Source organism: Annulohypoxylon maeteangense, assembly GCF_022496945.1.
Source record: "Annulohypoxylon maeteangense strain CBS 123835 unplaced genomic scaffold GGS22scaffold_11, whole genome shotgun sequence".
Classification (NCBI taxonomy): Eukaryota; Fungi; Ascomycota; class Sordariomycetes; order Xylariales; family Hypoxylaceae; genus Annulohypoxylon; species Annulohypoxylon maeteangense.
This window is the reverse complement of record NW_025953258.1, coordinates 744,340-769,558: the sequence shown is the minus strand read 5'-3', so window position 1 is coordinate 769,558 and position 25,219 is coordinate 744,340. Positions and strand designations below refer to the sequence as shown.

The window sequence follows — 25,219 nt, the reverse complement described above, 5'->3', positions numbered from 1 at the left end:
CTAACAGATCTGTGTAAGACCTTCCCGGCCCCCTTGATATCAAGGCTCGAAATTTTCCACGATTTCGCAACTTCTGCCATCTAGTTCACCATGTATAGCAAATGCGATACATTCCCATAAATATGGCCTTGAAATCTCTACTAGAATGTCGATTATTCTATCTTTATCCCTCTATTCTCGTTTAAATTCTGCTAGGTCAAGCTTCTCTTGTACCGTTGGTGAAACACGGCGTAGTGTCTCTAGAGAGATTTGATCCGGGTCTCGGTGAAGGACAAATTGTTCATAAAGTCCACCTGTGTCAGGATTAGCATTTTCACATAATCTTTATATTACTATCACAGGATAGTTATGATCGTGTAAAAACCAATCATATTTTGAGGGAAATTTCAATGTACAAAGGGGGATATTCACCTCTGGCGTTTACGCATAAACGCAACGCGACAACCCGATACAATCCATCGTACCGGAGACCGCACTCGGGCGCCCAATAATTTCTCGAACCTGCTCTGCCTGATCGCAAGACGCGGACTGGAAATCTGGTGTGGAACGATGTCTTGAGAGTGTTTGTCATCGCAGTGGATGGTGCTGGTCGCGTCGGATCTAGGTTGTTATGGCTATTCGCGCCAGAATAGAAAAGGACATCTCCATTATCCTCGTCAAGATCTGCATATTTAGCTGAGACCACAATGGAGTAGGTACCGACACCAACAGTGCCGCATATGCCTCCAACATTCAATCCATGGGCGCCGCGGTGAAGTGCCACCAATCTATTGGCGAACCAGGCACCTACTGCGATATTGTTGTCGCCGAATACTTTTGCCGGTTTCTTGGGGACACTGGGGTTCATTTGGTATAACTTCTGGCCATTAGGACTTCGGGTGGCCAAGATTCCATACATTATTCCGCCCTCTCTGAACACTGGCGCTAACACTTCGCTTCCAGCACCCGGCACCTCATATGTGATATCGACCATTTCCTCTCGTGTGTTTGTAGCATCGGCGATAGTTCCATTCATGGTAGCTGCATTAATATTGAATTCATAGGCGAAGTCGTTGGCTCCTAGGTTACCGTTGTCGTAAGTATTTTCTAATTGTTCCATTGTGTCGGGGGTATAGAGAGGTCTTGGTCGCAAATGGAAGAACATCTGTTGGAAGTCTAAATTCATCGCGAATTGGGCCGACGACATTATGGCTGCTGGAACAACGGATAACTGATACTGCTGTGAAATAATTGCCTCTTGATATTTCGTAACCTTGTTGAAGTTGTAATGTATGTTTGATTATCAATGTTGTCTATTAGAGATGAAATGTAAGAATAAAAGTGTCGAGATGAATGTTAATCATGGGAGGAAATGTTATTTTAGAATGGATAACTTGAGTGGGATGTAAATAGTTTTAGAGAGGTAGATAGGTACATTCTGGTAAGTAGGCACCTGCCAGGCAAGAAGGTAGGTACCTAGTAGACAGGAAAGAACGATAGTTAATAAGAGATGATAGAAACATTGAGCCTATAAGCTGTCACGTATGTTCATCGCGACTGCTACTTTGGTGTTAACTGACTAGGAAGGTTCGAGTTTGGACACAACCCGACGAAAACGACCTAGTTCGAGGAGGGAAGTCGAAATAGCACGGTATAATATCTATAAAAATGGAAACGACGTTGGGATGTTTCGAGGACGTGACTTCTTGGTTTAGTTATCATCTGATAATAAGCCAATAACCGTGAAGTGCTTTCAATCTATCTGATTGAACCGGGCGTCCCTCAGTCTAAATTTTCCTTCTTTATTAACTATAAGTTAACTATTAAAACCGCTCTTTCTATCTCCATTAGTATATGGGCAGATACTTAAATAGAGAGAATAGAGTAGAATGCCAGCTTGGATACAAATACCTCTTACCTACCTACCTAGCACTGATGTAGATGAGATAGCCTTATGCGAACGACACATCTCACAAGATCATACGACATAATAATACTTTTTATTGCCCCTGGCTGATGCTGTTTTTGTTTTGAGAACCCTTGCGCCTTTATATGCTGTGGCTAAATCTGATTCCGACACTGGTTTATGTCAAATGCAAATAGGTTTGCCAGTGAGAGCTTTAAATACCTATCCCAGGAAATTTTTAACGTTGCCCCCAACATTTTTTAAATCTAATAAGAATGTGTCGTGGCCAAACATGCTCTGCTCTTCGCTCAGCTCAACGTGCGTCACGTTTTTGTTCCCTGTAAGGCGTATGGCGTTGGCAACCTCTCGCTGCTGCCAAGCAGGAAACAGGATATCACTTGCAACACCCATGACGAGAGTGGGGATATCCCTCAGAGATGATAATCCCGCAATTAGGTCTTTAGGAGGACCAAGATCTCCATGTCCAGAGGGGCTTGACTCGTCGGCACCGTCTTCAGGTTGTTCGGAATATGGCGACTCTGGTAATGTGAGACTGCAGGATGGATCATTTGATTTCGGAGAGGATCCAGATTGGATAAGTTTTTCCCGCTCAGCCCGCCGCTGTGTAGCGGCTTCTTGAGTTTCAAGACCTAAATCAAAAAGATCCATAGCTTTGCTAACATATAAGAGACTGTTTGGGTCATATGTCAAACAGAACTTTTCGCCAGCGTGGTCTAGATATGTTTCAATCAGAAAGTCAGGACATAATGCAGGTGGTTTCGTGGGATCTGCCCTCCGACGGCCAAATCGTTGCTCCCACTCGGGTCCGGATCGATATGTTACAGTAGCGATCTCTCTTGCAAGTTTCATTCCGGCGTGTGGTGGAACTTTGCCATAATAGAAACCACGGTTCCAATTGGGATCCATCATAAGCACTTGCCGTTGCGTGTGCCGCATCGCGATGCTATAAGGGTGACTGCGAGCACAGCCACTAATAGAGACTATGCGACCAACTCTTGAGGGAAATAGCACGCCAGCTGCCAGAGATTGCATTCCTCCCATACTAGATCCAACGCTTGCGTAGATCTTCTCGATACCTATATGGTCCAAAAGTCGGAACTGTGCTCGTACCATATCCTCCATCGTAAGAATCGGAAATCGGGTAGCATATCTCTGGCCATCTGCCGGATCAATGCTGCATGGTCCAGTCGATCCAAAGCATCCGCCGATGACATTTGTACATATCACAAAATATTTATTAGTGTCAAGACAAGCGCCTGGACCGATAAACTTCTCCCACCATCCAGGCTGTGGGTTACTCTCCGTTGAATGGGCATGCGACGACGCAGAAAGGCCCGTATATAGCAATATCACGTTGGACTTGTCCGAATTCATCTTGCCCCATGTTTCGTACGCGATATCAAATTCCGGTAACACGCCACCCCAATCTAACAAGAGAGGATCTTTACAGCGAAAGACCTCTGTAACGCCGGCGGTATATGTAGGTTCGGGTCCTGTCGACAACGACTTTGCTTCGAGTTTCGCCGACCGGGTTTCCAATGCGTCGAGACATGGAAATGCCATAGCAGGGTTCGATGCCTCCCCTGGACTCGCGCCGCTACGTCTGGCAGGTTGGGACTGGAATAACCGTACTCCATGTTGTAAGGTAGGAGTTTTCAGAGACGATGTTGAAGGCCGAATTCGGACTTGCGAAAGAGGTGATGGCGCATGGAAAGCTGTTTGTAAAGATGTCGATACGCGTCGCAGCTGCGCTGCGCTGCATGTCCTAACCTTCATCGTGACAATGTCTTCGGCTAGATGGTGTAGAAGTCCTCGATGGACAGCTATGCCAACCTCGATATATTGGATTTGTAATTCCCATGATAGAAATTTAGCGAGACTAAACCTTGAAAGGTTCTAACTTACCTGGGTAACATAGAGGCGAACTTGCGCGAATTGCATGGTGCGACCTCACGTGCCATAAGATCCGCATTTTAAGCTGTTAGTGCCTGCGATGTAGCTACCGGGTACCCCCTAGTTCAAAATGTAATCGATAAGGCCCTACATACGATAGAGTTCGGAGGTAACGGATGATGTCACAACTAGAATGTTATCCATGTGTGTATGGCGCATGTAGGGAGCCGTGCTTTATATTTATCAACTATCAAAGTCATGTATCTCTTACAATCACAAGCGGTGTGTTGACTGAGAAATGTTCGTGACTCCCCATCTTGACCGTTCTCGACCACACCTTTGGAGATACACCAGTCACGCCGTGGCGCGATCTACGTAGGCAGAAACGAAGAGCTGACGTTGATAGGTGACACAGCCGTATTTAGCCGCGTTCATTGGCCTTTGAAACGTCCCATCGAGAATACCTGACGTATACGAGGCTATGAGGTTCGACAAGGTATGTAACTTCCAGAAACCGTGCTACTTCCAGGTTTATAGTTTCCAGGACATCATAATTGCCCCCCGCTTATCCTGTGCTTTCCTTGTTTGCCTGCTCCCCAAGCTTTAAAGTCACCACATAATTAATTACATAACTACTTCTAGCTCCACTCACTCTTGGTTAAATAATGGTTGATCTCGTCGACATCGCCCTATTCTCCCTTGTCGCAATCGTATTTATACCTCGAATATTCGGTACTAACAAAAGAACTACAAATACATCAACTATTCCCATCATGATTAACCGTAGAGGAGGAGCTATGATTCCCCGTAGACGGGTTCCTATAGCCCCGCCTCCGGACCGACACGACGAACAACAACCGTCAACTCCCACCAGCTTCTACGAAGCTAAACCAGAAGATATTATTACAGTGAAGGATATTCTATCCAAAGTTAGGAACATACCTCCGGAGTTAGTGGATATGATTCTCGATCGCGCCGAATATTGGGCCTGCTCTGCCACAGTTATCGACTACAGTAACCATCCACAACATAAAATTACAATTCTTGGGGCACGACCGGCCCAGGATCAATTCTTAGTTAGTATGACCTTTTAGTGATCCCAGCTATATACTCAATATTTACTGACACTGGCTGATAGCTTCGTACCGAGCCGTTAGGGCTTACCAAATGGACAATGTCTAACCAAGATCTCTGGAGAGTCGAGTCTGCACCTAAACGGCTCAAGAAAGAGTATGAGGAGTCTGACTTAAAGGAGCTCATAGATGGCTCTTTCTCCACGCTAGAGCATCCTTTCCGAAAAGTAGTCTTTGACATCGTGAGTTGCGACCAAGGTTGGAGCAGCGATAATGTAAATCACGGCCAATACACCGGTTCGTGGACTTGGTTTGACGCAGGGCTGGAGCGTTTCGACCAGGAAAATGAGTGTAAGATGCCTGACACAAATATAAATATTCAGAGTACTGACTGTCTTTTAGGTGTACCGGAATGTCCGGACAATTTGGGCTCGGAAGATCTAAAGGGAACTACAAGCATCCCAACTTGTGCAATTCGCCCGATTTGGCCTGTATTAGAAAATCACCACGATGATGATGCGATAACACGATATCACCATGAGCTATTACCCAATGAAGACCACTTGATACAGCGAAATAAGCACGCCATAGGGCAGTTTCAAAACCATCATGTTGAGTGGTCTTGGGACGATGATGTGGATCCAGATTCGCTAGCGGCTCGAACGTTAGGGGAAGCTGGTAGAGGTAGAGGTACTGGAAATGGCGAGTTCCTTAGGAACTTGAAGCTTGGCGACATGATTACTGTCTGGGGACGTGCCAGATTCCCGGGATGGACGAACAACATCCAACGAGTTGAAGTGAAAGTTTACTGGGCGTTCTAACTATGTTTACTGCATATGGTGGGAGATATGGACACGCGGCTTTACGTGTCTAAGGAATCGTTCGTCCACACGCGTTTAGTCTTTTCGGTCCACGGCCTATCTGATATAACGAATTCATTGTTACGATATCATACCTAATTGAGATGGCTGACCAATCATAATTAAAGCCGGTTTCTAAGCCAGGATGTGTACTGTGCAGGTCTAAATTCCGATTTCCAGTGATCGCAAGTGCAAATATCTTGAAATTCTGAAAGATGTAGCAAAGAAATGTGTAATAGCGGCGGCGCAGTAACTAGGATCTAATCAGCAATGCCTAGGTAGACTTCCCCCCTTAGAATGCCTAGTCCCGTCTTACATAACATACCACATATGTCACATCCCACCTACTGCAAAGATACCTAGACACAATAGCACTATAGAAGAAAGTCGAATTCTTGGATTCTATGGATTCATTACAATATAATAGGTAGGTAGTTACTTGGGTATGTACGCACGTTTATCATTAGAGACGGACCCTGCCCCTCTTAAGTTCTTGAAGATCCTTCTTCGAGAAAGGAATATATCTTCTTTCGGTGGGAGGTAGCCAGTATATCACATCTGGTTCTTCCCCCTTTTCTTTCGCCGCCTTTTCGATGGCGTCAAGGTCAACTCCCTCAGCTCTCAACTGTCCTTTCTGCAATTTCATCGTCCCCGTGTACTCCAGTTGTTTCGATACTCTGATGAAAACGGGCACCGCGTACCGCGGGAGTTCTGCGAGACAGTGCTCCGCCAGCCCCTTCAGGTCAAGACCTCGCCCACTCGCTATGTCTTCAGGATTACTCGAAACTCCTTCTGCGGCAACCACAGCAACACATCCAGCCCGGCCCTCAGAATTAGGGACTTCAACACCGTACACATTCGCCTCTGCAATCTGTGGGAACAAGCCCACCACATCTCCAACCTCCGTCGTCGACACGTTTTCCGAGTGCCAGCGAAACGTATCACCCAGCCGATCCACGAAGAACAATCGTCCATCCCTATCAAGCCGCATCAAATCCCCAATCCTCAACCACAAATCCCCCTTCACAAAAACATCCCGCACCATCCGTTCCAGCGACGCCTTCTCATTCCCATAATACCTCGGCACCCCAAACTCATTCTTCGGATCAAGCCGGTACAGCAGCTCACCAGGCTGATCCGTCTTACACCTCACCGCAAACCCATCCTTCCCTCTCACCATCTCCCTCGTATCCGGGTCCACACAAACCCGCGCCTCCCCCGCGCCATTGAGATAATGCCAGAGAGGTCCGCGCACCGCAATACACCCGCGCGAGAAATCGCCCCGGTTCGCATTCGCGATAATCCCCATCCCGTCCGTGCTGCTGTAGAACTCGTAAATCTCCTCGATCCCAAAACGCTCCCGGAACGGCTCCCACACGTCCGCCCGCATCCCGTTGCCCCATGCCATCCGCACTTTGTGTCCGCGGTCTAGCGGCGAGGGCGGCGCGTTGACTACGTACCGGCAGAGCTCGCCCACGTATTGGATTATGGTCGCGTGGGACGAATGGATCGTCGGCCAGAATGTCTGGTGCGAGAATTTCCGCCCGAGGACCATGGTTGCGCCTGTTGCTAGGATCGGCAGACAGCAGACCCCTTGTGCGGAGGCGTGGTAGAGAGGCAGGCAGGTGTACATTTTGTCGGAGCGCAATAGCCCGATTTTGTTGCTGGATTGCCGTAGCAGCATTGTGCGGGCCCGGCTTACTATTGTCCCTTTCGGCTTGCCCGTCGTGCCGGATGTGTAGATTAGGGACGCGACGTCGGTGGGCTGGGCGCCGGCGCGGCGGTCTTCTGGGAGGGGGGTTGGGTCTGTGTGGGCAGCGAGAGTGGTTGGGTCGAAGTATATCGTCTGTGTGCCCCCGGATGTGAGCTCTTCCTCGACGGGGGAGACGAGATGCCGCACGTCGGAGTCGGCGAGGAGGTACCGCGCGCCGGCGATCTTTACGGAGTGAACGAGGGGGTGTGCTGTTAGGTTGCAGTTTATGAAGGCGATGCTGGCGCCGATGGCTTCGAGGGCGAACCAGAGCATTACGTACTCGGGGCTGTTACCGCCGTCTAAGGCGACCATCTCGCCCTTTCTTATGCCAAGATCCTTCATGAGCCAGTTTCCGATAGGGTGTATCGCCTTGAAGAACTCCGCGTAAGTGTACTCGCGGCCCTCGAATATGATGAAGACGAGGCTGGGATCCTTGGCCTGGTCCTCGAGGATGTGGTAGACATGCGTCTTGCCATTGCGGATCTGCTCGGCGATGTTGTTTTGCCAACCGGCGGCTCGCCGCTGGTTACTGCCCGCCTTGATATCATTGCGGATGTGGAATCGAGCGTCTAAGTAGGCTGCGAGGGCAGCGCTGCCAGCAGCGGCTCCCGCTATGGTTACTGAGATTATCGGTTAGTGCTGATTCGCGGACGAATTAGATGAGGAAATACGCCACCTACACGCCATTTCGGGAATGGGATGCGATCCTCGCCTCCTATTTGGTATGTTTCAAGCCTCAGTGGAGTCTACACAATCATAGCATAGCATAGATCATCTAGCGTTAAACACGCGATTTATCATCGATACTTTCTCTCATGGTTTATGTTGGTGTCTAGATTTAGGATAATATGATACTACGAATTTCTTTAGGCTGTTTGATTTATAAAAGTAACTGACGTACGGAGGTTTAAATCGGAGCTGGAGCGATAAAGCGATTCAATGCCGAGGCACGGCCTCGCACCTCGTAAGGAGGATCCACGGTAGGGGCTAGCTGGAGGCCGGGTTTCGGGAATAATTTCCTAGAATAGATTCCGACGGCATTGCACAAATCCTCGAGGCGATCAGTATCTATGCAGGTATGTAGCATCATGAGGTTACAGCAAGAAAGCTCCTCTCGTACCTGAATAGAGGATGGAGAATCGTGAAAAATTGTCGTTTGAGGAGAAGTTTGTCCCTTGCGTAGTTGTACAGAAGCGCCCTTGATGCTGTACATACTTCCTCACATTGACCAATCTGGTTATTGTTGGGACGCCACGTTTTTGCGGATCGCGTCCGATAGAATAGTGGGTTAGGTGATTAATTAAAAGAGTCCGTGTTTTCCTTGGCTCCGTTGTGTGAGCCTCCACTATCAGAAAAATATTTCACGAAGCCTGTCATCTTGAAAGTCAACGTCTTTCTCACGCCAACTTGGCTATAATTCAGCTCAAGGCAGACCACTTGATATCTTCTAGGGAGTGCTATTTCTTATCTGCCGAGCCCACCGAGCCTCATTCGAATTCGATGATCAGCGCATCGTTTAAACTAGTAGATGCAGCGATAAAGATGTGCACGGACAGTTATCTTGAGGGACCTGAAGGCATATAATACCCGTATTATATATCGTATCATGATGAAAACTTTTTTATTGGAAACCCTAGCCTTTCAAATTTCAATATCCTTATCGAAATATCCCACGCTAACCTGATGAGAAAAACATTAAATAATAAATATTTAGCTTCCGAATCGTCCGTACTAAAGGGATGACGTGACCAATACTTTGCTAGTTGGGTTCCTTCCACTGGACTGTACTTCATACTAATGCAAGACAAACAATGACTCATCCCTTACAGCTGCCAGAGGACAACAGCTTCAACAATATTTATAGAATACGTCTATGAGTGGTTAATCTGGTATCACCAAGCTGTTTTATCTCGCGCTATCAATCCTCCAGTATTCTTACTAATCATGAGGGGTCTCCGGAGTCCGGAGTAAGCTTATGAGCAGTATCAATCTCGGAACCAGACCGAACTTGGAAGCGCCTCTGGGACTGCCTTGAATATGCGTGTTTGAGCATGGTGCTGAAGAGCGGGATGCGTGGCTAACGTGATAGCAAGCAAGAGAGCCAAGACGATGATAATAAAATGTTCGATCTGAAAGCCGTTCCGCAAAAGGTTTAAATTAGCCCCGTTCTTAGGAGCTAGCGGTCCGACCATCTTTTTGACGGGTTTAATGGCGTAAAGGCGTCCGGCTTCGAGACCCTTCTGCATGCCTGGGAGACCATCCATGCTCCACGCATTCTTCAGCGCCCAGTAACGATCCATGCTCTCTTTCTCATTTCCAGCGAGGAACTTTTCCTCCTTACGCCTGAAGAAGTCGTAGAGTGTTGTGCGAAACTCTTTGAAGTCGTACAGGGGCACGCTATACCCGCAGGAAGTGCCGACTTGGTGAATGTCAACCACGATAACGGAGCGTATGCCCGGGATCAACTCGATATTCTCCCGCTCCACGATTTCGTTGAACTCAGAAGTCCCGCTTTCTAGTACACGGCCTTTACCCCAGAGCCGCAAGATGCGGGGCGGTCCCTCGAAGGCGTTGAAGAGGACAGTGACACGACCATTACCCGGCTCGAGAAGATGCGAAATCGTCTCGTTACCGGAGCCGGTCATGTCCAAATACCAAAACGATTTCTCGTCGGGGACACCGAAGGCTTGTCCTCCTTTCGGCGAGACATTGACGTGACCTTTCCCTGATAGCGGTGCTGTCGATACCCAGAAGATCTTCTGATCTAGAATCCATTTGATGAGAGAGCTGATCAATTGGAGTCAGTAACCCATTCGATCGTTTGGTGAGAATTATAAGAGATTGAAGCGTGTCACGGGCGGGATCATTCCTCAATCGGCTCAATTGAGAAGTTCCAACCCCACGGTGGGTTAAAAGGGGAATAAAAGAACTCTCGATGTGTTACATACGTCGGGATAGTTTCGAAGAAGGCTCCCATAGTGAGCAGAAGTAATAGTTGGATTTATTACGATATACGAATGATGAGCTACTCGAGTCTCTAGTTTGGTTAGCTAGGAGGAAGAACTACAGCTAGTATTAACCTGTGAGTCGTCTTAATCTATTAGCGATAATCGCAGTCTCGTATGTATGTTGAATAATTAAGACCGATGCCGAAGTCACATCAAAGCAAATACTAATGACGTACAAAGCAACCTCCAGCCCTCGCTTCCCGATGGAGGCGAAGAAGGTACGCTATTATCTGACTCAAATGTGGTAGCTGTGGTAGCTGCTACGCACTAATCAAGGTGGGGTGGATCGCGAGCTTCCCTAGGCAGCCTGGGGTAGGTACTATCTAAAGTCTTGGACACCTTGCCGATACCGGATTGGCTGCTTCACTTAACACTAACGCTAGCATACTTTGACTTAGGTACCTATTTGACCAAACCCAATTGATATTCACCAAGGGATCTCGGTTATTCTAGGTTCAAACTAACTGGAAATCTTCCAGCGAATTAAGGAACTCGGTGTCTCGAAGCACGGGTCTCCAAATCGATGCCATCTTCTCCGGCCATTTGAGTCTGCTTTCCAATATGTCAGACGTCTGGGTAAAGATACCCTTGGGGCTTGTCCAGGCCATTTCCTCCATTCGAAGGTCATCAAAGGATGATGACTTGTGCTCGAACCAAAAAGGAAATATCGCCCTTCCTATTAGAGTATGTCTACCCGGACTAGAAGCCCTCAAAACAAACGGACATTGAGATCCCTGGAAGAGAACGATGATGTCGTTCCCCTGAAATCTCTTAGGGGCCAGAGAAATATCTGACGATGCACACCCTAGAGTATGGTTTCCTCGGATAGGTTCTGGCGGCACAATCACCCGATCTCGAAGGTCATGTTTGATCCTTTCAAGCATCTCGTTCTGAAGTAGAGTGATAAGCCGTATGCCGGCCTTGGTTACTCTCACTCCTGCGAGTTTTCCTTCATAAAGGGGTAGTTTCTCGTCTTTGAGCATGTCATTGAACGCCAACTTGTAATCTCGGCTCACACCTGGGAAGAGTTCTGTATCGTCGAAGTTCCTACCCCCAAATCTTTTCTTAAATCCCGATTCGAAGCTTGTCGATATAAATGGCCTCCAAGCAGTAGTGTCGTCTATTTTATCGTGGAGTGTACCAAGAACAATACCTTTCGCCGATAAAACTCCAGTAGCCCCGGGTGGCTGCTGGATAGGCTTCCATGATACACCAACCCTCTTAACATCGATAAATCCGTACTTCCAAGAATTAGTCTTATTCAGTACACGATGCTGTACCAATTGATAATCATAGGTTCTCCAATCAGGAACCCACGAGGGAATATCGGATGGGTCCGGATGAGATGCTGCGAAATCAAGAATATCCAATGATTCCGTTCTAGCGACCTCGTACTTGACGACATCTTGATATACCTCGGATATGGAACGGCCATAGTCAACCTTTAAAGTGGGTTGGCTTATATCCATACCCGTCTGCGATACAGGAACTGTCGTGAAACCGAGTATTCCGTAGACGAGGTCACGAGGGTCGGTCACTCCAAAAGACGAAGAAAACACTAGCGAATCTAGAAGCGAAACGGGTGCATCCACTGCAGCTTGATCGCGTTCATCGCGTGATCTGGGATCGTTCTTATAGTCCGGCTGGACTAACGTCATGATCGCGTTGAAGGGAGACTTTAAGTAGATGGCATCGGTAAAGTCCAGAAGTGAAGATTCGTACTTCACATTAGCACGTTGCCTGATCAACGCAATGAAGTCCCTGATACGTTCGTAATCTCCCCACGATATTTGGAGACCGCTAAATTGCATCACCATATCCCTAGCGGCGAAGGCCTCCTGCCTAACCCATGTTCGCTTGAACAGAGGCGGCTCGCACGCCTTCACGAGGAACTGATATAATCTCTTGAAGCGCGCGACGCAGTCCTCGCTATGTTTCTGGCTGTTCGACATGTTTGCGAGAACCGTAGATAAGACAATACTCTTCTTTGCCGACCACCCGGAATTCCATGCAACTACTCTCCTGGCCTTTTTGTAAATCGAAAACATCCGACCAACCTGTACGGATTTCTCCTTGGTGTCAAATTGGTTAATGCAGAGCGCATCGACCCATAGGTAGCGCTTTGAGTCACCCAAACGTAGGTGACGTAGAGCAGAATCGAGGTTTGCAGTAATGAAGAATTCGATACCATTTATTTGGATCGGAAGTGAGAAGACGGGTGCACCCCATGTGTACGAAAGTGCTTCGTATGGAATCTCTTTAGGACCGTCTTCCTCGACCACGCCGAGACCCTCGAAGGCGATGACATCTGCCACTAGGAGAGTGCAAATGACTGGTTTATCTAATTGAGTTGCGGGTTCGATACGGAGAATCCGGGTTTGCCACGGTCTAATATTCTGGTATAATTTTGCTGCAGCCGCCTCTCGGATCTTATCGTCCACTGAAGGCAAGCCTCCCTGAGCATCGGGTAATGCATGTTCTTGCTCATCGGGTAGCGAGAGGTTTCGAACCCAACAAGATTCGGAACATCCCTTCACTTTGAGTGCTTGTTCCCAAGCTTCCCAGTCACTCGACTTGCTCATTGAAAGTATCAAACTGAGAGAATTGTCTGAGATTAACGAAAGCAATATGAAGGGTGGAAGACTGGAGGTTAAGAGACAGCGGAACCCCGCTGTATTTGGAGCTGAACTAGGACGCTAACAGGACATACGGCCTCCAAGCCCAGCAACAGCTGCCAGCTGAGGTCATTGGCTTATAGAGAGCTCTATGTATAGAACATCCTGGCAATATATACAGCCTCAAAATGGCCTGTTAGGTACAAAATCTCCTATGCGACAGGCCAAACCACCCCTAAGTCTCAAAAATCTACGACAGGCTAATTTTTACAATACGATCTCTGTGGTACAGGTTGGTCTGGCTCCCATAATAACATATTTTCCAACCTTTCCCCATATGTCTCATTGGATACCTTGAACTCGATAGAATTTTGCTGACTTGTCGCATTAGTCTCCCACGTCGCGTAGGCCGAGGCATTGAACCTCACTCGCCCGGACTGGTACTTCCACTCGAATACATCATCTAGCCCACAAACCGCGTAATATACGGCCACGGCATCCCACATATAGTGTTTTTGGCCGTACCCGATATTAGCGCGCAGAGCGTAGCCGAGCGGATTCTTCGTCACGTCTAACTCGGTAGTGATACGAGTACCGATAACGGTGTTTTCGCCGACGTCATCCGATGCGAATGTTAGTTTTCCCGGCCACCAGTTCAGCACGGCTTCGGCAAACGTCGCGTTATGAGTATTCAGATTGTACGAATATCCCACATCATTGCCTTGCACGACCAGTTCGCGAACTTTAGATGCGAGTAGCTCCGCGCCGGTGTACGGCGATATCTGATCGGGTCCGGAGTTCATGAGATTGAACATGTTATCGAAAAACCCGATCACGGCGATGGTGATGGAGTTGTCGGCTGATGTTGAGAGAAGATATCGATACGAGGACACTGCAACGCCGAAATCGTCAACTCTTACCTACTATCAATCAAGTCTGGATTCGTATATAAGCGAACAACATACCCGGATCCGGAGTTATACTCCCATCTCGGATATCCTCGGTGAAGTTGTAAGTCAACCCGGTAAGGTAATCTCCATACTCGGGATGGTCCGGCCATTGTGTCTGCGATGTATAGTGAGCATAACCTGGTCACACGGCCTAATATCATTGTCGCGCAGAACATACAAGGTTATCGACAGGCTTCTGGATTGCCGTTGGTACATCTTCACGCATTTAGCTTATGATACAACATCGTAAATAGGTACGGATGAAGGATAGGGTACCTGGATGCCCAAAATAGGTGTTTATAGCATCGATACCCGGGCAAGCGTAACGGCTGTTAATGCCTTATGATATTATTAGCGATTACGATCACGATGCTGTGATCTCTGGATAGGCACACTTGACATAACACCGATTAACTCTACCTGACCCCAGTTTTGCAGTATATTCGCCAATCCGATTGCAAGTGGGTCGTCATCAAAATTCAACATATCCGTGTCGATAATCAGCCGTTTCTTGCCAGCCAGTGCTCCTGAGGCTATGGCCACACCCGCCAGCAGCACGGGGGACAATGCGGAGGCTCTCATGTTGATAAGAAAGATCAATCCCAGGACCAGAAAACTTCTAAGAGGGCCTAGGATGACAAATTAACGGTTTATGCACAAGCAGTGTTTAGACAAGTATCAACAAACGTCTGATCGCGACTCGGTGTAAAATTTTCTTGTCAAACTGTGAACCTCGAACTTCACGGCGAGGTGACACAAATTGAATACTGTGCCTAGCCAGGCTTACCAATCACTATCAGAGGGTGAGATGGTTAAGAGTATAAGATTTCTGCAAGATCTATATCCATGCAAGCGTATCTATATACCAGGCAGATAAGTGGGGGGGTCTACCGGCCACCTCCATTTCTTGGAGGATCACTAATCTATGACTGGCTTCAAAGAGCAAGATTACTGACCGATCTAGCTGTGTAGTATTATGCCAACATATGATATTTAACTACATTATGCACCTATATAAAATGTAGTGCAAGCACGGGTACGTAATCTAGGCCAGTAGGTATGTATTATACGTGAAATATGGTGCTATGGTCAAGTGTTGGCCTTTTTCAAAAACAGTAGGATGGCAAAACTCTTAACATACCTAGGTGCCTAAAAGAAAAATAGCTGGTCACCAAGATATCAAAGGCAAAAGCCAAAGGAATCGCTTGCTTTCATGTATAATTTGCTATAGTTATGCTCTGTTAAGTATCATGAAAACCAACCGTATAACTCTGATTTAACGGGCGTCATATTCGATCAATCATCCAATATTTAGAAACGACGGTAAATAATTTTTACTAGAAAAGGGGGCATAAGAAAACACACTATTCAACATTTGTATGACTTCAAGTTGAGACGGAAAGTACCTCAAGTGGAGTGCCCTTTCCAAGAAACAGAGCACTAGGCCTAGATAAGATCTAAGTCACCTGAAGATTGAAGCCTGACCCCACTATCATCACTATAGCCGTCGTGGCTTCACCATGTAATGTGCGCGTAGTCCATAGAATGTCAAGGTACAGTACGAGCCATGCAGTGACTGGTATATATATCCATCTAATCCTGTAATAAAAAGTCATACCCGTCAAACTTCCCTTCTACACTTTTTCCCTCCATCAATCTTTCCACGATCTTTTCTATTACAAGAATCTTCCAAATCCTCAAGGACGATTTATTATTCTCATTCTATTATAATCAACACTTCCTACTCAGCACAGTCCACCTATGTCACTATTTCTAATACCCCTCGATACAAGATCAACATGGCCGATATTTCGGCCACCGCGTACCTCGCGTATAAATATGATACGAACGTGTTCCTGTCGTGGATGGACCAAACATCTCAGAAATGTGGCTGGAAATCACGCCAAGCACAGAAAGTGATCGCGTCAGAAGTCAATACCGATGTCAATACCACCGTCAAGTCTGCACCACGACTTAAAGGTAAAGAACGAAAACTGGCAAAGCAAGCAGCAAAAGCAGAAGAGGCTAAGGCCTTTCAACATACTCCTTCCAAAAGCACAGTTTCAACAGGTGAACTCGCCGAGCAGATTGAACTTGTCGGCAAAGCTGTGACAAAGCATAAAATGGAGCCAATGCCATCCAATGTACGAAGAGCCCTCCAACGTTGTATCAAGGCGAGAGAGCGATTTGCCAAATGGTACAAGACCTCTAGCACCTGTCCTAGTGAAAAATTAGAATCACACGATCATTTCATCACCATATTGAAGAAGGCGACCTGTTTATTCCAAGGGGAAAATGATAGCAACCTGATGCAAGCAGCATCAAGCAGTGAGGCGAATGATAAGGAGAACCCTACAATGACGTGAGTAAAAGTGCGAGGATGGCGTGTTCATAACTAACCTAATATAGGAATATGTTCGAATGTCTTGAGCTTGAGGACCTCCCTGAAGTAGATGAACCCGACTCCCCAGAAGATGGACGCGCTTTACCACCTCCCTCGACAAGAAAAACTATCGAATTTGATCTTGAACCATTGGATGCCGAATTAGACTTTGTCATTTTCTCCCTTTTTGAAGACGTCAATCGAACCCGCGCAGAGGCGCTGCGCATATTCCGTGGACTCAAGGCCGGTGAGATCAGCCTTGTAAAAGCTACACTGTCCATTGCCGTCACATTCAACATGATACGCAAAGCAGAAGAAGAAGCCCTAAAGGTGGCTGAGGTGATTGGCCCTCCTCCTATCTTTAGTGAAGTTTGGTTATCGGCAGGCACTTATCCTGGCTTTGTCAACAAATTGTCTCTTGACAGGCTTGTTCAGAAAAAAGGGGAAGTTACGGCTCACATGGAGTCTTGGACGGCTTACGAGGAATTTGTTCTTCTGCCGCTTGGAACGACATTGTCCCACATCACTCAGCGATCCAAATTCATAAAAACGGGCAGAAGTGATCTTATGTACCCCTTCATGTCTCTATCCATCATGTACGAGGATATACCAGAGAAACTCGAAGAAGCCTGGACGCAAAAAGCTCTAGAGGAAGATCGACTTATCAAATACTTCTATCTCGAGATGAGATTCTTGGAAGATCTCAAGAGCGGCTGTTACGATCCCTATGTCCCTTCTGATCTTGAAATGCCAGAACATCAGAGAATCTTGAGAAACTCCGGCATACCCTTCCTCGACCTCTTCCACCAAGCCCTTCAGCCAATGTGGAAAGACAACAAGGTCAGCTTCGAATCCGCCTTCGCCGCCAGGGTGATGCTTGACATGCACGAGATCTGCGGCACGCCGCCACACGATTCGACCGAGCAGCCAAAAGAGGTCACCGCATACGCCGAAAGATACGGCTTTCCAAAAGAGAATGACACGCCCGGGGGTTTATTTGTGCGAGACCTAGAAGCACCCGACGGCAACAATGACGAGGTCAGACACCTATTGGCTCAGATCTACAAAAGGTCAAGTATGGATCTAATAGATCCCCTCTGGCTATGCGCGCGAGACGAGATGGGGAAGAAGTCACGACATATCCAAACATGCATGAAAGAAGAAAACGACATAGAATTCCCGGAGACTCACCATGGCGTCTGGCTACACACCTCCTCCAGGTTCCTCCTCGACAGAAACGTGCTGTTCGGCGGGACCGCGATGGTGGACTTGGCGCTGATGTCAGAGATAGCCGAGAGGAAAATCGCCGACCACCACTTCTCCATCTTCTGCATGGCACACATCTACAACGCCGCGCGAAGACTCGGCGGGCTGGAAATGTCGTGGGCGGAGATGGACCGCGTCATCGAGCTGCAGACAGAAACCCTTTTCGCGAACGACATCCCCACGACGTCTCGATCAGCCGCGACGCGGTTCATGTACCGCACAGGCCTCACATCAACCGACAACATGAACCGCAACCTACTAGGAACCGACAATATGAACCGCACACTAATAGGAACCGGGCCGCAACCCTGGCACTTCCAACCCGTACCCATCTCCAGCGTAATCCGGGAGTACTTCAAAGGCGAAATCACCCTCCCACGCCTGGTGCACCAACTCGAAGCCTACGCAACCGAGCACGAGACCAAGAACTCCCGATCGCCGACACCTACTCCCCCGAAAAAGAGTCAAGTATCACTAACAGGGTCGCTGCAGCGCATAGAGCGGTACCTCGACGCCGTCCTCCCGGACATCCAATTCGACTACCTCAACCTAACACGAACCTGCAACGCGCTCTTCGCGGCGTTGAAAGCCGAGCTAACGGCGGAGTTAGGAGCCCAGTATGACTTCTCTCGCGACACCACGCCCCTGGTGTTCATACCCGCCGAGCTGACGCTGGTGATGCTGCTCGAGAACCAGCGCATCGCGCGGCAGTACGAGGAGATGGGCCGCCGGGCGAGGAAGAAGAATGGTGATAATAGCCTACCTGTCGGGCCGCAGCTCAAGTATGCGGCGGAGTTCCTGAGGAAGTTCTTGACCGGCGAGGGTCCTGGTGAGTCGAGCTTTTCACGCTCTGAGTCTATGATGGATGCTAACTGTCGGCGATAGTTGCCCCGCATTAACGGTCGCCGAGGATTCGGGTGGAAGGTGCAATCGAGTGAGACCATCGCCCAGTTATATTGTGGCAGGGGGTCGTGGTTGCCATGGATGGGGATGGGAGACGGAGGGCGGGGGCAGTTAAAGAAAAAAGTGATTATAACGGCGGGGAGGTGCACGCGTCAGTTCGGAGATGCCGTAGGCAAGAACAAGCAAGGCTTTAAGCCATCAACTAGGTTCCATGGCTAATCCCACGCCGAATTCCTGCGAAGATGAAGCCTAGGTAGATTAAAGAATCGCCCTACATATAATTGTCAGTGAATGGGTCGCACGTCTTCTCACATGCCGTAACTATACCCAATCTGGGATAAAAAAAAGTATTTCATTGTCCATACAATATACAAGCCGCGGATGCTACCTCTAAAGGGGGTGATGGTGATAGTGCTCCATTACCTCCCACTTCTTTTTTTACTTGACTGGAACCCGGTTACCTAGTAGAAACAAGTTACAGTTGCGAAATGCACAAGATTGCGTTTTTTGCTAGCCGCTATGTTGTAATAGGGCAATCTTGAATAGACATATTTCGTTTTCCCCCTATCCTATCACAAATGAACCCTTAAAAACTTAGAGGCCAAGGGGTCGACCGCGTAATAATCGCCTGATGCTTTGTACCGTAGACATAGAGAGAGAAAAAAAAATGAAGCAAGATCCCATAGACTCTTGACTTTCTTGACGTAACCGCTTGCCGCTACCCTAACGCCTGTTCCGAAACCAATGCCATGTTACAAGAGGACTAGTATCTGAAGATACATTGTCAAACGAACTTATTATAGAGTGGGTACAAAGGGAATTGGGGTTCGTCGAGGTGTAGAGGGAGAGGCGTATTATCTTGTCAATCCTAATGATAATACTAAAAGTGTAGCTTTCCATGGTTGCGAGGTATAAACACGGCTTATCGCTCGAGCCTTGGTTGTGGTTGCCAGCCGTTAATATAGGCCATTAAGCCCATGCCAATGATGACTACCCCCATCATGGACGCGTAAGGTATGCTGTCTGTTAAAGCCTGGTTATGCGATAGGAGGCCAGGTGCCGCAGATTGCGGTGTTATGGTATTGGCTCGAGAGAGCGTTGGCTGGTCGGCAAGTTCGCCAGGGCTTGATGGGGTTGATGTTGAGCCTGTAGAAGACTTTCTGACTAAGTTGGGTGAGTTCTTCGATTTTACTATTGGGTTATTGGTATTCTCTATAGCACGAGAATCGACGAGAGCCTTTTCTTTCGCAGCAGCTTCTCTAGCTTCGACGTCTCTTCTGATTTGCAGTGCCATCTCGGCAAGGCTTTTCCGGTCTGCATCCCTCTCTGCTTCGGCTGTCTCAGCTCGCTGCTTAAATGTTTCCAGTTGCTGTCGTAGATCTTTCATTTCTAATACCATCGATTCGATCTGGGCATGCAGGTGAGTTGCGGATGCTTCGATAGCTTCTGCCTGAGGTACGGCCTTCTTGATTTCATCTGTCACACCGTTGGTGACTGGTGTTGATGCTTCTTCTACGGGCGGCTCGAAAGCTGCCTCGAGAGCGGTCTCCTGGGTATCTGACTTTACAGGAACACCGTTAGTCTTAGCTGTGGCAGATTCCTCTAACCTCCTAGCTAATTCTTCGGCAAGCTCTCGAGCCTGGCGTTCTTTCAGAAGAGTTTCCTCGAGATCTCTCATACGGGTACTCTGGGATTCTATCTCTCGTTTCGCACTGTTCAGAGCTTCTGTTAATTGTAAGATCTGACTGGTGTTACTGTCTTGGCGGACTGGTGATATATTCTGGTTGTTGGATTGTTTAGGGCGTTCGGTGATGCCTCGTTTTAGGGATGGGACATCTGGCTTTTCGGGCAATGGTTGCTGCGGCGGAGGTGCTGGCGGATCAGAGAACCTAGTTTTGTTGTCGGATCTAAATGATAGTCCATTACCATTGACTCCGTTGCCATTGATTATTTGTGACTTTGGCTGCTCAAATGAATCTGGCTTTTCACTATCCTTGATGTCGTCTTTGGTGAGGAGCCCCTGGAGGAATTGGTTTGTTCTACCTAGGTCTTGCGACTGAAGACGTTGCGTTCGCATTTCATGCTAGGAAAAGAGTTAGATATGGCCCCCGTATATAGAGCACTCATGACTCACCTGAAGTCGCTTCACGATCTGCTCGGTGCTGATCGGGGAGAAGAAGAGACCTCGCTGATGACTCATGACGTTCGTCTGCGATCCCATCATACCCCCGTTCTGAACAATTCGTCCATTACTCGCCATAGAGGCTTGACTTCCGTTTCTTGGCCGAATAGGAACGCCACCTTGTTGTCCCATCATCATCATGGAGCCATTAGCAGGATCGAGATCGCCGAAGTTCATGTCAAGCAGGCTACTCGAAGGGTTCAAGAAACCCGCATGCTCAACCTTTGCCGCTACTTTGTGGTGGACGACCGTCTTTTGGTCCTCGCTCACAATATCGATACCTAACTCTAAATGGTCCGCAGTCTGTAATTCGTGTGGCTCTGATTCCCGATTCTCTTGTGATAGTCGCGTGCCATTGACGAAAGTACCATTCGAAGATTTGACATCGCGAATCCAGATCTTCCCGTTGCGATCAGCCCAAATTTCGGCATGTTGGCGCGACAGAACTTTGGAATCGAAGAAACCGTTCATCGGTGTAGGAACTGTTTTAGCATTCGTCTGACGACCAATCCTAAGGGTCTCAGGGGAGAAGGGCACAGAAATTGTCTTGCGCTCGAAGGTTCCGTTTAGTGATAGAAGGTATAGAACGGGTTGATTTCCAGCGGGTAAGGAATCGGTTATAGGTCTTGGCATAGCCTGTTGCGCCCCGATAAGACCTTGGGAGGGCAATACCGGTGAGGGCGAATGCATTGGTGCCGAACCGTTAATACCGGCAACTAGCTGGGGGCGCCCGGCAGACATCCTCACGAAATCTGACTGGGAGTCCGGTTTGGGAGACGGCCACGGGGCCTTTGGTTGGGGGCGTTTTCGATTTCCGGCACCATTACTCCACGCGCCCATATCACCTGAAGTTGGCAACGAGTTTCCATTAGTTTGGGAGCCGGTAGTGGCGATGGTCGATGTCGAAGACACAGAAGATGTGGATGAGATAGAAGATGACGAATTATTCCGCTGTAAATTCTTTCGGGGCATAAACATTCGATTCAACTCGTCGGGATTCATGGGATTGATCTGACCGGCGTGTCCGCCGTTAATACTCCATGTCGGCCGATTATGTTGAGTAAAATTTGGCGGGCTCGCGACAGCCGTCATGAGGAAGGCTATGGTAGAAGATTGCGAGATGGAATGGATGTGTGTGGATGAGGAAGCGGAGGGTGAAGGAGTCGAGTCGGGGGGTTAAGCGGACCCCTTCTGTTGATCATGCACGCGACTCGAATAACCTCACGTACAAAATATGCCCACGGTCGGAAAAAAGCGATCGAAAATAATCAAACGTACTGGCGAAAAGAAGGATTTATTGATATTGTTGTCTGCGGTGAAGATAAAATATTGGTTAGTTTAAGGGGACATTATAGCTGAGGGAGACGAGACGGGTAAAGCTGATTGCTGATTGATGTTTTTACGGGTACACCGGGGCGAAAAGCTGAGTCGAATTTTGATTTGTGCGCGATGAAAGAAAAAGAAATTGGAACAACATACCATGCGACTCATTAAAGCGTAAGAAAAAGCCTCCGACAACAACAACGTCGGCGTGTTGGTTGAAAATAACGGTGAATCCTTTTTAGTTTTGGGCGATATGAGAAAAGGTAAAGATTTGGAGGTTAGAGGTTAGAGGTTAGACGATTAGACGGGTCGTTGTGTTGGCTAACGTTACAGGTATGTACGCTACAAAGTTACTTCGCTAAGCGCTTTACGTCCTTAGCTCTGATTTTTAATGTGGCAACATTGAACAATTTTAACTCTTGAGGTAGTAGCAGGGAGGTATTGAACACTTACAACACCGAAGAGAACCGCGAGCCGCAACGTTATTACAAACTTTCTTATTTCGCAACTTCCTTGACATTAGATAAGGCAGTGCAGCAATACATACTTATTTATCGTACATATAAATACATTGTCCCCGTAGATCCGTCTTTACTTTTCTACATCATTGGATACCTATCTTCATTGAGAACGCCTACATGCCTACGTACATGCCTACCTGGATAGGTACGTACTAGGCATGCACTTGGGCAAATACTACTGGGTACCTAGACTGCCAGATTACTGATGGTTCATTAGTACCTAAATAGGTAGGTACTTTTACTGCAGAGGAATGCACATGCGACGCGATGTACTTTCAACTGAGGGTGAAGTTACTACCCCATATCACGTGATGGATTTTCAAACCGACGGAACACCCGAACGCTCTAACGCTCGGACCTCCCTAGTTTCTTCCAAGGATGTCACCTTTTTGCTACGTATTCTTTTCAAGGTTCTTTATCGATAAAACAATACCCCACTCTAAACATCCATAGACTCCGGCTTTACAACGGCTGATTTATGAAATCATTTCTTAGAAAGCCTCGGAACAAGACGAGACGAGTCGAGAAGAGCGTCGCAAAAACTTAGAGACAGAGTGGTCCCACTATCCCGTCGCATTTTTACCTTTCAACTTACTGCGACGTTATACCTTCAAGACAGGTTCTCGAGGTCACGAGACTACCACACAACTTCGAAGATTCGGTTGAACCGTCGAGAGACTTGAACTAGCGCAAGATGCCGCCTATGCCAGCGAATCGTGGCCCTCAAGGCCCTTCTACCGTCGACAAGCGTTCGTTATACCCTTATCTTTGACGGCCTAGGGGTAGATATTTCTAACATTGTGGCCACAATAGTAAAGATGGGAGCTTTGATGGGCGGTAGTATGTGATCCTGGCAAATTTGAAGATGTAGCAACCTTTACTGATCTTTATTATAGCTGTCGGTGTCATAATTGGCTTTCTTTACGGTCCGCTATACCCTTACCTGCCACCCATTAAGCTATCTTGACTGACAACCGGTGTATAGGGACTGTCAGTATTTTCAGATATGGACCTGGTCCAAATGGTATATTTCGAACACTAAGCCAGTATATGCTTGGATCTGGCGCCACATTCGGGTGTGTATCATTCTATATTATAGCCTTAATTTTCAGCTGACCACTATGGATAGATTTTTCATGTCGATTGGAAGTGTAATACGAACGGACGCATCCCCCATAGCGGTTGAAGCGTTTGCGCGAGCTCAACGACGACCTTTCATTATGCCCCCAAGATCGGACGCATATCGATCTCGGAATCAATAAATCCCCGTTCCTCTCCAAAGGCAGCGAATGGATTGAACGTGAAGGTTACAATCACGAAGACCCTCTCATCTAACTTTTATCTTGCCTCGTGGCCCCCTGGAAAGAATACCTTCGTAGCTGATGTCACTAACTTGTCGTTTGGGGGATTTCCGCCGTTAGCAACGGCAGACTCCTTGAGTGTGCTACGAATCTTGTCTTATATCGGGCATCCAGAAGCCACCGACACGTGTTGTACTGACAAGGAAGTTGTATTATACTGGCCTTTTGTACATGGGCTGATCACTGCGGCGCCGAAGCGCACAGTTGCCCTCTACACCGCATCTCTAAAAAAGAAATGAAAAAATGGAAATATCAGTCGTTCTTGAAAACGTGAATTATCAGAAATATCAACTAAAACCGAAGATGAATCAGCAACTAGGCGCTGCGTCGAAACCTTCAGACATTGGACGAAGTTTAGAAAAACATAAATTTTGATCGACTTATCAAGGAGAATCAGGGGAAATCAAGGGAACTAGGTGGTTTTAAAAAGACAACCGTTTTTTTTTCTGAAATCGTATCGAAAGCGGCTCACTATTATCGCCCTCCCCTTATGTTCTCCTATTCCCCCGAACCGGTTTTTTTTGTGCGACAGTCATCATCCATGAACTATGGCTTACCCCATCGAATCTCCGAAACAGCCACATCCACGCCTCCCGTTCAGGTTTAGTCAGGAACGCGTGAAACCTTTCAAGCTGAATTAAGCTAAGGGACTTCTCGAAGGGCTGAGTAACCGGGGAAAATCGCCCTTCAAGCCCTCCTATTCAACATCCAAGCCGATCAATGCTTTTTCTATCCCTCCTACTTGTCCTTTATTATTGTCCTTTGTTTACCTCGCGGTAGTAGCCGCTCATGTAGTCAACCTCGAGTCTGCATGGTTCTTCAAACAATTCGACCTCACCTGACAAGTAAATTACCTGACTATATATTACTTGGCCTAAGAACGGGTCTGTTTACTTGGGTATACATATATTATCGTGGGCTAGAAGGACGTCCTATAGATGAACACGAGTCTTGGGGGGAACGAAAAGCAGTGTACCTGCGTGCATGTCTCAAACAAAGTCTGTATATTATGTATTACGGGCCGAGGGCCAAGACATCCCTACGCAACTATCGATGAAATGTCCCGATAGTTTACGAACGATCGGGGGGGGGGGGGGGGGGGGGGGGGGGGGGGGGGGGGGGGCGGGCGGGGGGGGCGGGGGGGGGGGGGGGGGGGGGGGGGGCTGGGGGGGGGGGGGGGGGGGGGGGGGGGGGGGGGGGGGGGGGGGGGGGGGGGGGTGGT

The 25,219-nt window shown here is 47.9% G+C and overlaps 10 protein-coding genes across 10 annotated transcripts; 3 read left to right on the top strand and 7 right to left on the bottom strand.

The window, feature by feature from the left end:
- Positions 1–171: 171 nt before the first annotated feature.
- Positions 172–1,186, bottom strand: GGS22DRAFT_195053 (PUA-like domain-containing protein; the record flags this gene model as incomplete). Its single annotated transcript, XM_047965606.1, has 2 exons — positions 172–293; positions 412–1,186. The coding sequence occupies 2 exons, from the start codon at positions 1,184–1,186 to the stop codon at positions 172–174; spliced, it is 897 nt and encodes a 298-aa protein (XP_047817722.1).
- A 635-nt stretch (positions 1,187–1,821) lies between these two features.
- On the bottom strand, positions 1,822–4,245 carry GGS22DRAFT_27056 (homoserine O-acetyltransferase). The gene has a single exon (XM_047966658.1). The coding sequence runs from the start codon at positions 3,680–3,682 to the stop codon at positions 2,108–2,110; it is 1,575 nt and encodes a 524-aa protein (XP_047817721.1). The 5' UTR covers positions 3,683–4,245; the 3' UTR covers positions 1,822–2,107.
- A 1-nt stretch (position 4,246) lies between these two features.
- Positions 4,247–5,794, top strand: GGS22DRAFT_27057 (uncharacterized protein). The gene is made up of 3 exons (XM_047966659.1): positions 4,247–4,875; positions 4,938–5,223; positions 5,275–5,794. The coding sequence occupies exons 1-3, from the start codon at positions 4,465–4,467 to the stop codon at positions 5,691–5,693; spliced, it is 1,116 nt and encodes a 371-aa protein (XP_047817720.1). The 5' UTR covers positions 4,247–4,464; the 3' UTR covers positions 5,694–5,794.
- A 296-nt stretch (positions 5,795–6,090) lies between these two features.
- GGS22DRAFT_166324 (fatty acid transporter) lies at positions 6,091–8,562 on the bottom strand. Its single transcript, XM_047961829.1, has 2 exons — positions 8,166–8,562; positions 6,091–8,105 (listed from the first exon to the last, which is right to left on the bottom strand). The coding sequence occupies exons 1-2, from the start codon at positions 8,170–8,172 to the stop codon at positions 6,196–6,198; spliced, it is 1,917 nt and encodes a 638-aa protein (XP_047817719.1). The 5' UTR covers positions 8,173–8,562; the 3' UTR covers positions 6,091–6,195.
- A 554-nt stretch (positions 8,563–9,116) lies between these two features.
- Positions 9,117–10,744, bottom strand: GGS22DRAFT_166321 (uncharacterized protein). The gene is made up of 3 exons (XM_047961828.1): positions 10,670–10,744; positions 10,434–10,576; positions 9,117–10,272 (listed from the first exon to the last, which is right to left on the bottom strand). The coding sequence occupies exons 2-3, from the start codon at positions 10,460–10,462 to the stop codon at positions 9,471–9,473; spliced, it is 831 nt and encodes a 276-aa protein (XP_047817718.1). The 5' UTR covers positions 10,463–10,576; positions 10,670–10,744; the 3' UTR covers positions 9,117–9,470.
- A 7-nt stretch (positions 10,745–10,751) lies between these two features.
- Positions 10,752–13,221, bottom strand: GGS22DRAFT_27021 (heterokaryon incompatibility protein-domain-containing protein). The gene has a single exon (XM_047966657.1). It carries the CDS (start codon positions 13,073–13,075, stop codon positions 10,949–10,951), a length of 2,127 nt encoding a protein of 708 aa, XP_047817717.1. The 5' UTR covers positions 13,076–13,221; the 3' UTR covers positions 10,752–10,948.
- Positions 13,222–14,972, bottom strand: GGS22DRAFT_27020 (uncharacterized protein). The gene is made up of 6 exons (XM_047966656.1): positions 14,746–14,972; positions 14,454–14,687; positions 14,335–14,397; positions 14,237–14,274; positions 14,074–14,173; positions 13,222–14,000 (listed from the first exon to the last, which is right to left on the bottom strand). Exons 2-6 carry the CDS (start codon positions 14,638–14,640, stop codon positions 13,369–13,371), a joined length of 1,020 nt encoding a protein of 339 aa, XP_047817716.1. The 5' UTR covers positions 14,641–14,687; positions 14,746–14,972; the 3' UTR covers positions 13,222–13,368.
- An 810-nt stretch (positions 14,973–15,782) lies between these two features.
- Positions 15,783–18,606, top strand: GGS22DRAFT_195051 (uncharacterized protein; the record flags this gene model as incomplete). Its single annotated transcript, XM_047965605.1, has 3 exons — positions 15,783–16,420; positions 16,468–18,536; positions 18,593–18,606. Exons 1-3 carry the CDS (start codon positions 15,858–15,860, stop codon positions 18,604–18,606), a joined length of 2,646 nt encoding a protein of 881 aa, XP_047817715.1. The 5' UTR covers positions 15,783–15,857.
- A 662-nt stretch (positions 18,607–19,268) lies between these two features.
- GGS22DRAFT_27004 (uncharacterized protein) lies at positions 19,269–22,417 on the bottom strand. The gene is made up of 3 exons (XM_047966655.1): positions 22,272–22,417; positions 20,745–22,102; positions 19,269–20,693 (listed from the first exon to the last, which is right to left on the bottom strand). The coding sequence occupies exons 2-3, from the start codon at positions 21,882–21,884 to the stop codon at positions 19,533–19,535; spliced, it is 2,301 nt and encodes a 766-aa protein (XP_047817714.1). The 5' UTR covers positions 21,885–22,102; positions 22,272–22,417; the 3' UTR covers positions 19,269–19,532.
- Positions 22,418–23,330: 913 nt separating this feature from the next.
- GGS22DRAFT_189849 (reactive mitochondrial oxygen species modulator 1-domain-containing protein) lies at positions 23,331–23,898 on the top strand (the record flags this gene model as incomplete). Its single annotated transcript, XM_047964915.1, has 5 exons — positions 23,331–23,385; positions 23,450–23,476; positions 23,533–23,562; positions 23,622–23,712; positions 23,766–23,898. The coding sequence occupies 5 exons, from the start codon at positions 23,331–23,333 to the stop codon at positions 23,896–23,898; spliced, it is 336 nt and encodes a 111-aa protein (XP_047817713.1).
- Between the last annotated feature and the right edge of the window lie 1,321 nt (positions 23,899–25,219).

Bases quoted from the DNA above. Each gene is read 5' to 3' on its own strand.
- GGS22DRAFT_27056 (XM_047966658.1), bottom strand. From the start codon at position 3,682: ATGAAGGTTAGGACATGCAGCGCAGCGCAGCTGCGACGCGTATCGACA.
- GGS22DRAFT_27057 (XM_047966659.1), top strand. From the start codon at position 4,465: ATGGTTGATCTCGTCGACATCGCCCTATTCTCCCTTGTCGCAATCGTA. The intron at 4,876-4,937 runs GTTAGTATGACC...ACTGGCTGATAG, and splicing joins CGGCCCAGGATCAATTCTTA to CTTCGTACCGAGCCGTTAGG. The intron at 5,224-5,274 runs GTAAGATGCCTG...ACTGTCTTTTAG, and splicing joins TTTCGACCAGGAAAATGAGT to GTGTACCGGAATGTCCGGAC.
- GGS22DRAFT_166321 (XM_047961828.1), bottom strand. From the start codon at position 10,462: ATGGGAGCCTTCTTCGAAACTATCCCGAC. The intron at 10,273-10,433 runs GTATGTAACACA...CCAATTGATCAG, and splicing joins TTCTTCGAAACTATCCCGAC to CTCTCTCATCAAATGGATTC.
- GGS22DRAFT_27021 (XM_047966657.1), bottom strand. From the start codon at position 13,075: ATGAGCAAGTCGAGTGACTGGGAAGCTTGGGAACAAGCACTCAAAGTG.
- GGS22DRAFT_27020 (XM_047966656.1), bottom strand. From the start codon at position 14,640: ATGAGAGCCTCCGCATTGTCCCCCGTGCTGCTGGCGGGTGTGGCCATA. The intron at 14,398-14,453 runs GTGTGCCTATCC...TAATATCATAAG, and splicing joins GTTAATCGGTGTTATGTCAA to GCATTAACAGCCGTTACGCT. The intron at 14,174-14,236 runs GTATGTTCTGCG...TATACATCGCAG, and splicing joins AGAAGCCTGTCGATAACCTT to ACACAATGGCCGGACCATCC.
- GGS22DRAFT_27004 (XM_047966655.1), bottom strand. From the start codon at position 21,884: ATGACGGCTGTCGCGAGCCCGCCAAATTTTACTCAACATAATCGGCCG. The intron at 20,694-20,744 runs GTGAGTCATGAG...CTCTTTTCCTAG, and splicing joins AGATCGTGAAGCGACTTCAG to CATGAAATGCGAACGCAACG.